The sequence below is a fragment of the Fukomys damarensis genome, unplaced genomic scaffold (assembly GCF_012274545.1).
Source record: "Fukomys damarensis isolate Sample0158 unplaced genomic scaffold, DMR_v1.0_HiC HiC_scaffold_16, whole genome shotgun sequence".
In the NCBI taxonomy this organism is placed as follows: domain Eukaryota; kingdom Metazoa; phylum Chordata; class Mammalia; order Rodentia; family Bathyergidae; genus Fukomys; species Fukomys damarensis.
Window position 1 is genome coordinate 72019184 of NW_022900928.1, and position 14623 is coordinate 72033806.

The 14623-nt window shown below is 34.4% G+C and overlaps 1 protein-coding gene across 1 annotated transcript; it reads left to right on the plus strand.

The window, feature by feature from the left end:
• Window positions 1–128: 128 nt before the first annotated feature.
• Window positions 129–1073, plus strand: LOC104854722 (olfactory receptor 8D1). The gene has a single exon (XM_010613302.1). The coding sequence runs from the start codon at window positions 129–131 to the stop codon at window positions 1071–1073; it is 945 nt and encodes a 314-aa protein (XP_010611604.1).
• Window positions 1074–14623: the final 13550 nt, after the last annotated feature.

Genomic DNA, 14623 nt, shown 5'->3' on the forward strand with positions numbered 1-14623 from the left:
GGTTGTGGTAGAAAATAATCTTGAAACTTGATCATGGGATAAGTCCAAAGAATAAGTCTATTAGAATATAGCTTTCTTACTCTTCAATTATTTCTTTTCTTAGCTTCACACTCTCTTTCCTGAAGGGAATGACCCAATACAACTATTCTACAATGACTGAATTTGTCCTCGAGGGATTAACAGCTCAACCAGAACTTCGGCTGCCATTATTCTTCTTATTTCTAGTCATCTATGGAGTCACAATAGTGGGGAACCTGGGTATGATCCTCTTAATCACTTTCAGTTCTAGCCTCCAATCTCCCATGTACTTTTTTCTGAGTAATTTGTCATTCTTAGATCTATTTTATTCTTCAGTCATTACTCCCAAACTGCTGCAAAACTTCATGTGGGAGCAAAATATTATCTCCTATTCTGGATGCATGACACAGCTTTTTTTCTTTTGTACTTTTGCTATTGCAGAGTGCTGTATGCTGACTGCTATGGCCTATGATAGATATGTTGCTATCTGTAAACCACTGCTGTACAGTGTCACCATGTCCCAAAAGGTATGCATTGTATTAGTGGCAGGGGTCTATGTCACAGCAGCATCTGGAGCTGTGGCCCATACTGCCTCTATGAGCAAGCTTTCCTTCTGTATGGACAATGTCATCCATCATTATTTTTGTGACATACTTCCTCTCTTAGAGCTGTCCTGCTCCAATACCTACCTCAATAAGCTCCTGTTGAAATATGTGGGTGGATTCAGTATGGTGGCAACAACCGTGCCCATCACCATCTCTTATGCTTTCATACTCACCACCATTCTTCAAATACCCTCATCTGAGGGCAGGTCCAAAACATTTAGTACATGTGGATCTCATCTTATGGCTGTTGGGATCTTCTATGGTTCTACAATATTCACATATTTTAAGCCAGCATCAAGCAACAATATGGCCCAGGAGAAAGTAGCTTCTGTGTTCTATACCACAATAATTCCCATGCTGAATCCCTTGATCTACAGTTTGAGGAATAAGGATGTAAAGAAGGTATTGAGCAAAGTCATGAAAAAAAGGTATGGTTCACCCTACAGTTAGTGTCAGAATGACTAAAGTTCATGAAGATACTTTGTCCCTTTCTTTTCTAAACAAACTACCTTCTATTTGTTTTTTGAAGTAACAGCGTGGTCTCATTCTATCTACAAGTACTAGGTGTTACTTCTTTATTGATGCTTGTGCAAACACACATACACAAACACACAAGCACACACACACACGCACACACACATCCCTTGAGTAAGCTGTCACAAGACATTGATTCCCTAAATCCTTGACAAGTCTTTGAGATTTTTTTAAAGTTTACAGGAATTAAACTTTTGTGGTTCTCCTGTCTTACTGAGGAAGACTAAGGTAGATATTTTATTCTATTTATTTCATTAGCTATAAATAGTTAATAAACACTCAGAAGAAGTCATACCAGGCTAGGTTGTGGTAGAAAATAATCTTGAAACTTGATCATGGGATAAGTCCAAAGAATAAGTCTATTCTTTGCTAATTGAAATCTCCTTCATAGATCCCCCTCCTTTCTTTGCTCTGCTGTGCATCTTTCTTTTGAAAGGTAAAGCTCTTAAATTAATTAATCTTTATGAAATTGTAAAAATAAATCATTAATAGATAAATAATTAGAACATAGGAGAAGAGTGAGGCCATTTTATGGAAGGAAGGTTTATCCTAGGAAAATGCATAGAAACTCATCGTTCCCCTTTGAAAAGCATAGTGTCAGAAGTTGTAAACTTCTCTGTGAAATCTCAGTATACTGAGATCATTGCAAAGTACTGAGTGATGGCTCTCTATTTAATCTAACCCACACAAGGTAAATTCCTTGCTCTTCCTCTTTCAGTCTCTCACTGTCAAGAAGGGAACATCCACCTCTAAAGCCACATGTATCCTGTGGAGAGATCTACAGAGTAGAATCTCTCTGTCCATTCATCCCACTTGGTTCTCTATATTGTGTGTAAAAACAAGAGTGGCTACTTAAAAACTATGTTTGTAGAAAGCACTGAGATGAAGCTTAGATATTATACTTCTCTATTTTTTTCTTATTTGCAAGTAGGATTTTTGAAGCACAGAAGACAGAAAACAAACTTCAAATATATCAAGTGCACAATTGGAAAGTGTTGACATATGTATACACATATGAAATCATCATAGGCAATATAGCATATAGATCCAAAATCAAATGTTCCCTTGTGACCTTTGGTAATACCTTCCTCCTAAGTGCTCACCCTTTCTGGAATATAGTTTTCAATTTTCAAGAAATTTATAATAAGAAGGAAACTATGCAGAGTTTAGTATTTTGTACAGGTTTACTTTACTCAGTATAGTTACTTTCAGTTTTAACATGATATTGCAGTTATCTATAGACAATTAATTTTTATTGTTATAGTACTATTCCATTGTAGGGCTATGAAATAATATATATATATATATATATGTGTGTGTGTGTGTGTGTGTGCATATATTTTTTTTCTGGTGATGGACATTGAATTTTGACCAGTTAGGGATTTTAATGAATTAAAATTCAGCAAATATTTTGGCATGAGTCTTCATGAGGACATAAGCTTATATGCTTTTCTTCTTGGATAACCACATGAAGTGGATACTTATTTATTTAGAAACTGAAAATCTGACTCCTAATATGGCTGCCCCATTTTACAACCTCTTCCATAGTCCATGAGAATGTCAATTCCTCCATTGCCTCAGCAACATTTTATGTGATCTTTCTTTTTCTCAGATTTGCATCTTTCATAAGGTATATATAGTGATATTTTGCTGTGATTTAGTTTGCATTTCCCTGATGATTAATGATGTTGAATATCTTTCTTAGCGCACACACACACACACACACACACACACACAGGTGTACAAACATGTTGTCTGCTGAAATACTTTGTTCCTTTTTAAAGACTTTTCTTTCTTACTATCATTTTGAAAGTTCTTCATATATTCTGGATATCAAGTATCAGATAACTGATTTGTAATATTTTAGCCCTGCAGGTGGATTATTTTCATTTTTTTGAAATGCAAAATCTCCTGATATTTAATGAAGTCCAATTTATCAATATATTTACTATCATGAGTATGCCTTCAGTTTTATATAAAGGTCACAAAAATTTCTTAAATATTTCATTCTAGCAATTTTGGAGATTGATGTTATATATTTAGGTATATGATATATTGTGTACATATTGTAAATTATATATAAACAGTGATTTTTTGCTTTATTTTGGTTTAATTGAGTCTACAGTTCTGTTGAAAAAATACATTTTTCACTGGATTGCCTTTGCACTGTTGTAGAAATGTTTGTCTATAAAGATATGGGAATATTTCTGGACTCTCTGTTCTATTCTGTCTCTTAATTTTGATGTCAATATGACACTGCCTTATTTCACTGATTTATAATAAGTCTTGGAATTGGGTATTGTTAGATTTCTAATTTTTTTCTTTGTTAGTATGATACTTTAGGTCTTTTTTAATAAAAATCTTACAATCACAATATTGACTTATATCCATTTTTTGCTGATTATTGTGTTAAATATAAAAATAATTCTGGAAAGAGTTAACTACAAAAAGATATCTGATTTGCAACATAGGGACATATTATACCTCATCACTGAGTTAGATCACTCAGCAGTGCTTTACTCCTTTGAATTTCATGTAGATTGTATAATTTTGTCAGGTATATCCATAAGTATTTCCTTCTTGATTGATGTGCTAGTAATTTGTCCTCAATTTCAATTTTTTGTTGTTCATTGTTGCTATTTAGAAATACAATTCCTACTTTTACATAAATCCTTTACCCAAACACTTTGCTAATTGAATGAATTATAGTAGCTATTTCATGGATTTATTAGATTTTTCTGCAGACATTTTTACTTCCTCTTTTCCAATTTGACTACCTCCTATGTCACCTCTGAGTTATTGCAATATTGGAAACCTCTAGTAAAGTATTGAGTAGAAGTGCTTAAAGACAGACACTTCTTCATTACTGTTCTTAAGAGGAAATCATTCTGTAGTCACACTTAAGTTTAATGTTAGATTTTCTATATCAGATTGAGGAATTTCTGTTACTATTTCTGTTATTATTTATTAAGGTTCTTTTAAAATCAGAAAATAATGTTATTGGACTGAATAATAATATTTGATTTTCTCATGCTGGAAAATTTGTTTTAAGAAACATTTTAATTGTACTGATTGATTATCAGAAGTTTAAAAATAATTAATTATTGAAGCAAATTCCACTGTGACCTAACCTTTATTAGAGTTTATTCTTGCTTAGAGTAGGGAGGTAGATATAATTTGTTCTCCTTCATAATGAATATTTAAAGTTGTTAGCATTATCTTTTAAGATATCATTTTCTTCTAAGATATCATTATCTTCTCAGCTACTTTAGATGCTATTTATATTTTACACTTAATTTGTATTATTCTTAATCCTATATTGGGCACTGTACTCCATTAAACTTCCTGCCTTTTGCTGCAGTAGTAACACTTTTTTTTTATTTGAGAAATAATGTAATTTTTAATATATGATAGTTGTCATTTTCCCTACAGTTTGCATTTCATCTGTAGATATTCTTACATAGATATTTTTGTGTAAACCTTAATATTAAATAGGCTTACTCCTCTGCTCCAACAAAAGCTCATTACAGTTCACCTTTATCAGTAATTAGAAGCACGTATATGAACAACACAGAAGACATCCACCTGAGGACACTTGAAACTAAACAGTGCTAGCACCATAATGTACTCAAAATGGATTATATGCTTAACTGTATAACCTAAAATTATAAAAATTTTAGAGAACAATGCAGAATAGTTTGGTAACTTTCAACTATGTAAATGTTTTTTGAGAGGAATCCATACGTAATTTAAACATGATAAATTGAGGTCAAAATTAAATACATGTTGTCTTCAAAAGGCCATTGACAGAAAATCATAAATTCAGATAAAATATATGCAGAACTCTTATCTAATAAAGGTATTTCACTTAGAAATGGAATGCCTTGTTACCTTTACAAGGATGTAGTGAACTTCTTTGTCTCTGAATAAGTTTTGGTTTGAAATTTACTTTGTCTGCAAATAAGAAACCTACCCCTGATTTTTTTCCTGTGTTCTTGTCTCATGGAGAACTGTTTTCCATCATTTTACTTTCAGCCTATGAGTTTCTTCCTGAACTAGGCACATTTCTTGTATACAGCATAATTTTGGATTTTGCTTCTTAAACCATATGCCAGTTTGTTTCTTTTGATTGATGAATTGATGTAACATACTACATCAACATAGTCAAAGACAAAAACCATATAATCATCTCAATAGATGCAGAAAAGGCATTTGGCAAAATTTAACACACATTCATGAAAAACCTCTGCAGAGAATGGAATTTATGTCCATTACCTCAACTTGATAAAGGCTATCTATGAAAAACCAACAGTCAACATACTAAATAGTGAAAAAACTGGAAACCTTCACACTTAAAATCAGGAACAAGACAAGGATGTCCACTACCAACATTACTGTTAAATATAATTTTGGAAAATTTATCCACAGCTATTAGAAAAGAGAAAGAACTAAAAGCAATAAAGAAGAAAATGAAAAGTTACATTGTCATTATATGCTGATGATATCACTTCTAGACTTAATTGACAGATTGAGTAGAGTAGCTGCATACAAAGTCAACACTCAAAAATCAATAGCCTTCTTGTACACAAATAACAGATTCACTGAGAGTGAAATTAGGGAAATGATTCCTTGCACAATAGCATCCCAAAAAATGAAATATCTAGGTACTAAAGGGAGCAAAAGACCTCTAAAAACTGTAGCACTCTTTTAAAAGAGATTGAATAGGATATGAGAAAATGGGAAAACATCCCTTGTTCCTGGGTAGGAAGAATCAATATAGTGAAAATGGCCATACTTCCAAAAGTGCTATACAGATTCAGTGCAGTCTCTACTGAAATCCCAACAGTATAGTTCATAGAACTGGAGAAAAAAAATCCAAGAATTCATGTGAAATCAGAAGAGACCTAGAACACCAAAAGAAATTTTAGGCAACAGAGACATGGCAGAGGTTATCACAATCCCCAATTTGAAACTATACTACAAAGCCATTATGATAAAAACAGCATGGTACTCGCAAAGAAACAGACCCAAGGATCAATGGAATAGATTAAAAGAACAGCTCCTTACATACTCAACTTCCTTATGTTTGACACAGGAGTCAAATACCCTCTCTGAAGGAAAGAAAGCCTCTTTAATAAATGGTGTTGGAAAAACTGGATCTCAACTTGTCAGACATTAAAACTAGACCTGTATCTTTCACCGTGCACTAAACAATAATGTTCATAATAAGAGTCTCCTCATTATTTATCCCCAGATAGCTGTCTGGATGAAATCCTAGCAGTGAAATACAATACCCTTACTAATGAGGCTTCACACCCACTAATCACCCTTAACTGGCAAGAGATGTCCTTCCATGAGTGCCTGAAAGAATGCTGTTATCGGTGTAAACCTTGAATTTTCCAGCACTTGGTATTCATTGTAGTTTGGGCCCTGGGATCTGAAGAAATAAAAAAGTATATTCCATTATTTTCTAAAATAAATCACTAGAATCTAGTTGCTCCAACATTTTCACCAAGAGCTAGCTCTTTCTTGAAGCTGTTTTACCCGATGTATACATTGTCATGGTACAAGGTACTGTATTCTTCCATGTAGAAAAGACAACTAGAGTTGATAAGGATTATCCTACTTTTCATCTGCTTTCTCCTGTCTTTGACCTTCTTCCTCCCCTTTCTGCCTCCTGTTCATCCTTACCTAGTACATATTACTAGCACATGTTTACATATATTATATAATTTATTCAACAGCACTGATATTACTGTTACATTCTTTTCCTCATTAATAAATTTAAGTTAAAAATATTTTGGAGGCAGGATTTTATTCCAGGGAATATAGTGTCATTCCCCCCTTTAATAAATGCATATATTATATAATTTATTCAAAAGCACTGATATTACTGTTACATTCTTTTCCTCATTAATAAATTTAAATTAAAAATATTTTGGAGGCAGGATTTTATTCCAGGGAATATAGTGTCATTCCCCCCTTTAATAATTTTATTTAATATCTCAGTACTTACTGTTTTCTAATTCATCACAAAACACAAAGGATGAGAGATTTCAAGGAGATGTGAATATTTTTAGGTGGTAAGAATGAACCAGATCAAGCCTTTCTATGAAAGGTAAAGTCTAGATGATGTGAAATAGTGGCATGAGGCTCCTGCACAGTGAGCACCTTGGGAAAGCTTCCCACAAAGGGTTCAAAAGAGGAAAAGCAGAGATGTAGCACAAGACTCTGCTGGGCAGAGGTTTTCCTGAAGCTAATGGAGGCTTGAGCAAAATTCAGAGAGTAAAAGAGTTAGTTTGGGCTCTGAAAAGCCTTTCCAGTAGAATATTGAATACTGACTGAAAGAACATTTTCCCACAGCAGTCTAAAGAGGGGCACAATGAATGGTTATACAAGGTATGCTTAAATTTTCAAATAAATATTTCTATATGTTCCTCTGTAGTTTCACAGTGAACATTAATGTATTAAATGCTCTAAATAGATCAAGAGGAAAAGATCTGTCAATCTTTTAAACTCAGTATTTCCATGTTCATTTAATAAAAAATGTAAAGGAACTTAAATAAACATATTCTACTGAACTAAATTCTACTGATTGTGTGATGGAAGTCACAAAGAGGTGACAAGGTAAGACTAATAGGAAAGGAGTAGGGAAGACAGACCAACCAGAGAAAATATATGAGTAAATGCTCTTGGCTAAAGCCAGTCTGTTGAAGACCTTTGGGATATGATACATTTTCTTAGATATGTTACAATTTCTGCAACTGAACTGGACACTTGCTTGATCCTGCATAGAAACTGAAGTTCTCAGAATGTGTTCATTGTGCTCACATCAGAGATCGCTCTTGTAACCATCAAACAACAATTCTCTCCTACTCCCTGATTATATATATATCTATATCTATCTATCGATAGATAGATAGATAGATAGATACTGAATTATTTGATTGGTGAAAATGAAAACATAAAATTCATCTGATATCATCAACCCCAAGCACCTTGAAACTGATCTAGCTTCCCTGTCTTCAAAGCAGAAGAATGATATGAAATTCAGCTTTTCTCTAAGGTTCAGTGTGCTGAGGGATCTAATTACAAATACAAAATACACCCATCCAAACAAAAATACAAGGCTTGCTGAGCTCAGAGATAGCTGGAGTGTTCAGTATTTAATAATTCTATACAAAAGTATACTGTCCCAAGACAGGATAAGTTTCTAGAAGAAGATTATTATTATTATATTCTCAAATTATCAATGAGAATTCTTTAGCACAAAGAAATCAGATTAATAATTCCCTAAACCAAGTTAGAACTCAATTCCTATTACCTTCACTGTTGTCTGTTAGTTTTAAAAAATGAATGAGATATAGGAATAGAATAAGGGAATTGTCAATTTTACTTTATAAATTTATCTTTGGAATCAAAATATTATTTGATTTTTGATATGGTTCTCAAAACAAATAAACATAGTTACATTTTGTTGTTTTTTGCTTGGTTATTTGTGTATTGCCTTTATTTCATAAACCAAATTTTGGCAGCCCTTCACTGAAATTTTGTGGTCCTAGAAAATTCTAATTCTGAGAATTATAGAATAGTTAATATAAGGAAAATGTTCTGCTTGTGTTTCTTTTCTGAGAGCTCAGGTCAAAAATCTTGTAGGTCCCTGAGAAAAATTTCCAATGAAGTTTTTCCTAATGGAGTCATCTTTTGTTTTGAGAACTTAGTCATCATTCTTGTTCTGTTCCTGCTTTCTAGTGACTCTAGTTTATGTCATTAGTGAATTAAGCATCTCCCACCAATTTCCATCATTACATCTGTCCAAGATTCCTCCCATTCCAAGAAATTTCATGGACATCCACTGTCAGATATGGCATTTAACAGCCATGTCAATGTTAGTCAGCTTTGCATTGCTACCACAGAGAAAAAACAGCTAAAAGAAAGAAAGGTTTATTTCTGCTCATCACTTCAGAGGTTTTTCCCATGATCCTTTGCCTCCTTTTTTGGACCTGAGACAAGATAGAATATCATGACAGTGAGAGTGTACAGAATGCTCTCCTCAGGACCACCAGAAGCAGAGAGAGCAAGAGAGGAAGATGCTGGACAAGAAATAGTTTCCATAGTCATACCACATGATGCACTCCCTTCAACTAGTCCTGTCTCCTAAGTTCTAAGCATTTCCAAATAATGCCACCAAATTATTAATACATCAGTGAACTGGTCCATTGGAAAAGTCAGAGCCCACATGCCCAGTCCTCTTCCAAATACTCATCAGTGGGCATCCATGCCATTTAGCACAGGGGCATGTGAGATCTAAACCATAATGCTCAGCTATCCTGAGCCAGACTACAAAATATCCCAGGATTTCCTCCAGTAAATTGCCTTCTTTAATGAAGTTAACTAAAACGCACTACAAAGTTGCTATTGAACTTTACACACAAGCAGTATTTTAATAAAAATGAGTCTAAACTAGATTTCTTAAGTACAGGTACTACATTATATAGTATTATAACCTGTAATGCTGTATAGATGCTCACTGTGTAACACTGGGCCCCCTCTCTCTATAGATATATATACATATATATATATATGATAATAAATATATAATATATATTTGATATGAAATTGTATTACTCAGAGGAAGTCACTGGTATGCTGATTTAATATTCTCATCTATGAAAATTAAAAGTTCAAGTACATATTTATTCAAATTTCTTAGTTCTTTCTTTAACTTTTTGGATGAGAAAGTTTATAATAGAAGCAGATAGGTAGTATTTTTGATCCAGTTTTTTCTTTAATTCAGATATCATGTTGCAAATCTTTTGAATTTCATCCCCCAAATTTTTCATGGGATAAATGTAGAAATAATCCTGACTGACTGCTTGGAAAATCAAACTACATTCCTTCTTTTCTAATAATTTTCTGTGATCAATTCAATTTAAGCTTACTGGGTTTTTATACTCTCATTAGTTGAATACGTCCATCTACCTCATATTAAAAATATATGAATATATAATGTACAATTCAAATGCAAATTGTAAATTATGAGGTACTATAAGAAGGAAGGGATTCATAAACTCTACAGAATGCCCCAAGGATAGCACAGCAGATGATGTCCTCTCATTCATATCTGTTCTGTCCTTTTACTCATATCAATCTTTCTGCAAAATTATTCTTTTTGGTACCGGGAATTGAACTCAGGTCCTTGCGCTTGCAAGGCAGGCCCCCAATCCGCTGAGCTAAATCCCTGGCCCTGCAAAATTATTCTTTATATAGACTGTGGTGGGTGTACATTAGTTGTTTGAGAATAACGTATACAAATTATTTCTACCATACTCCAGCTTTGAAAATAGTTGCATAAAATAGAGAAGCTCAGAGAATGTATAATGCTCCTTGTCAATCTAAGGAAACCAAAAGCTCTTAGAGCAGAAAGAAGTAAAATTGTCATATCTGAACATAGTAAATAACACATATTAATGGCCTACAAGTATCTTTAATGATGACTCTGCAAGATATATACTAGGAAGCAAAGATACCATTTTTATATAATGACAGACACAGAATTGGAATGAAAATATATCACTCTTCCAAGCATTTGAAACTGTATCTTGTATAAATTAAAGATTTTAACCTTTTATGACTCACACAGTTGCAGAATTATTTTTCTATGCCATCCCTTAGTCTATATTACTAGAATCATAGAGAGAATATGTGACATTTAAATTAATTTCAGAGATTCTGTGTGCATGAAGTTCTCTGGTAGCCTAAAGCATATGTTTCTCAAGTATATCCATGGTACCCATTAATGTTACGTTCTATGAAAGGTAGCAGGGCGCTCCAAATGTATGACATTGAAGATCTTGATGTGGAGAGATGGATTACCTAGGTTGACCTTTAATCTTAAATGGAAGCAAGTGCGTCCTTCCAAGAGACAGCAGAAGTAAATTTCACACAAAATTGCCTCCTCTTTTGTGACCATAAAGGCAGAAAAAGGAGTGATGCAACTACAACCTAGGACTGAATAGGGAAGCAAGGACTTGCTCAAAGAATGAAAACTGGACAAGAGTTAGTTTGGGCCTATTAATCCTATATTTTAAACCTCTAGCCTCTAGAATTGTAAGAGAATAAATATCTATTGGTTTGAGCTATTACATTGGTGGAAATTTGTTACAGAATTCATAGAAAGCCAATAAAGAGTCCAAGATAATGATTTTCATTAGGACCTTGAAAGGAAGAGATTTTCCCACACCCTTGGTATAAACTGTGTGGAGCCTATGAGACTGCAGGCTGACTGGAGGCTGTATAGGATTTCATCCCAAATGCACATAGAGGAAAAGATCATACATGTAGGAAGCAGTTATAAAGTCATAAAGATGGAAAACCCATCCACTCCTGTTCTTGTCTTTTGAAACACTGAAACAACCAACTGAAACATGCTCTTCCTTTACCATGAAGACTACTTTATGTTCTTGCTGATTGCCTGGACTCGTGTCTTACTATTCTTCTAAAATTGTATTTTGCAGTTTGCCAAATTTATCAAAGTATTTTTAAACTTCAAAAGTAGAGTCTGGGATATGGGGGAAAATAAGAACCAAGATATATTGTGTAAAGGTACAAATTCCTAATTATGAATATCATCATATTTCATATCTAAAATATACCAATAAACTAAATGAATAAAAAAATACAGAGCCTTTCAAAGGTATATACACTTCAGGAAACGAAAAACTTGTGCAAACATTTTAAAACTAAATTTATTGAGACATCATGAGATTAGTATAAGTTACCTTTAGCCTCTACAATTACAAGAGGCACTCAAATGGTGGCCCTTGACCTCCAAACATTCACTAAAATTCGTCTCCTGAAGTATGTGTACATTTTTTTGGTGAACTCTGTAGATAGTATGATTACATTTTATTTCTTTTAAGGAAATGAGATACTTTAGTCACCACCCAATGAATCCACTTCCTTTGAACAAAGTCTTTTAAGACTCAATAAAGCATCTAGAAGGGACAATACTAATCTAACATCATAGAAACTGGACTAATAACTGAATATGCATGTATGTGTATGTGTGTGTGTGTGTGTGTGTGTGTGTGTGTGTGTGCGTGTGTTTGTGTATGACTATTATACATACTTTCACATTTTTGTGTTACTCCGAGGAAAAGCCTATCACCCCTACATTATTGTGGATAATTTCCCATCCATTCACACACCCTCTTAAACATCAGCTAATCCACCCCTCAGAATTCTTTCCCTTCCATTATTTCCTTGTACTATGGACATCTGACTTGTAGCTCTTTGCATTTTAGTTATTGTTGTTAATTATAATCCATTATCATGCATTAGACTATGTGATCTCTGAGAACAGCATTTCTCTTTAATTGGAGGGTCCAGGACAGATCCAGTACACAGTAGTGTAAGTATTTTTGAAAAAATCCATTAGTGATACTTTCTCACTTTCTCCCAGCACAGAGCTATCATCTTTCAGAAATTTTTATGTCAGACCTTGACATGGAGTCAGCCTGTATTGACCCTTATGTGTCTAACTAGTAGGAAGGCTTCTACCTACTGGTTAAATTGATGAATATTTACTTACTAAAAATATAGTATGGAAATTAAATTTACCTACCTTTTGTATATGGAAATACATTCATCTCCTGAATTATGTATAGTGTTTAATACTTAGCAGCAGAGACTGATAAATTTCCCTTAAGGAAAAGACATTAATTATTTAAAATATTTAAATATTTTTCATTTTTCTGTGAATCTCAATGTTATGCTGTTTCATACTTTTCTCATAACCCTTCATTTTTAATCATTGCTCCGTTTGGAAATAGTTTAGGTGGTGTGAAAACATGTGTAAGTTCATGGGAGCCATACCTGAAATGTGTGTGGTCATCACACAGGTGCAGATCCTACAGACAGCAGATGGAAAATGTTTCCCACAAAGTGTGTCTGTACCTAACACGTGCTGACTTTCTCTCTCATCGTTATGTCCTAAAAAATGGACATGCTTATTTGCATGGACATCGCACTCTGTTAGGCATTAAAAGCAATCTGGACATGATTTAAATGTAGAGGTTGTTTATTCAGGAGGATACCCACAGGTTCTATGCAACTGCCCCATGTTAGGAGGCCCTGGAGATGTCCAAGGTCCCACCTACCTGGAGTCCTGAGAGCAGATCATTCTGTCTCCCCCAGGCTGTGGTACTCTGCCAGGACCTCTGCCATCTTGAGGTACCACCTGCTGGGTGTGTATCCCTCCTGGGACCCCAGCAGGACTCCGCTGAAGGGGTTGAGAATGGAGGCCCTAGCAGTTGGCAAAGAAGAATCACCGGGACTCCAAGGGGTGGCCGGCCACAGCCAGTGACAGAGAATCGTTTTTAAATTTCCACTCAAGGCACCAAATTTTCAGGTGCTGAGGAAGTTGGAGTAGTGACAAGTTGGCTACAGGAGAAAAGTGTTAGCAGGAGAGGAGGACTGAGGTGAGAGAAAGGGCACTCTCGGCTCTGTGGGGCGCCTCAGAGGATGTGCTCTAGCACGTGACTCAAGGAATACATTTTAGTCTCCATCTATAGTCAGCATTATGTTGAATTAAGGGAAAGTCCTGTATTCAAAACTCTGCAATTTATTCTCAACTTTTAATCCATATTGATTCTTCTAATTATTCATTTCTTTATCACTTAGCACTCATGTATATTCGTGAGTATTCAATTATTTTGAAGTTTCCTTTTCTTGAGTAGACTACAAATAATGTATTTCAGACTAACACTAAACGAATGTGGATTGTTCCTAATCCAAGTTAGTGAAAGGAAACCCAATTCCTGTTGTAGAAACATTTAACTTTGTGTTTTCATTACACAAAATGAAATATGAAATTCGATTATCATTCTGATCATAATCTTGCACATGAAGGTATAACAAAACTCTTATTTTAACATTGTACTTTATAGATATGATGAATAAGGGATAGAAGATCAAATTACATTCCTTTCAATTTGGGACCAAAATAAAGTCATTTAGTTGAAGCTGTGAAACTCAGGAATTAAGAAGTCCTGACACTGTAGGGGGCTCTGAGTCACAAGGGACAAATGGGGATTTTCAGGTGGCTGTGAAATTTTCTCTCTTTAAAATTAAAAACAACTATTACTTGCTACTGAAAGAAAATTTAGCATGCGATGCAGACACCCTAAATGAAACCTCAGACGTGCAGACATGTCCATGGGCATCATCTTTGTCTTGTGCCCACTTCTTTGTAAGTTGCTGCTTGGGTGGTTATAATTATAAGCAGAGTTCTCCCAGGGAAAATGTCCCCAAGTGTGGCTTACCCAGATCTTCACAGACTGTCTAAACTACGGAACAGAGAGGAGCAACTTCTGTTCTTCCTTAACCCTTTTTCTATTTTCTCCACTAACTTGAGGAATCATCTTTTGTCTCTTTTCCGGTATGCTATAAAAATGCTTTCAGAA

Excerpts from the sequence above, each read along its gene's own strand:
- LOC104854722 (XM_010613302.1), top strand. The coding sequence starts at position 129 with ATGACCCAATACAACTATTCTACAATGACTGAATTTGTCCTCGAGGGA.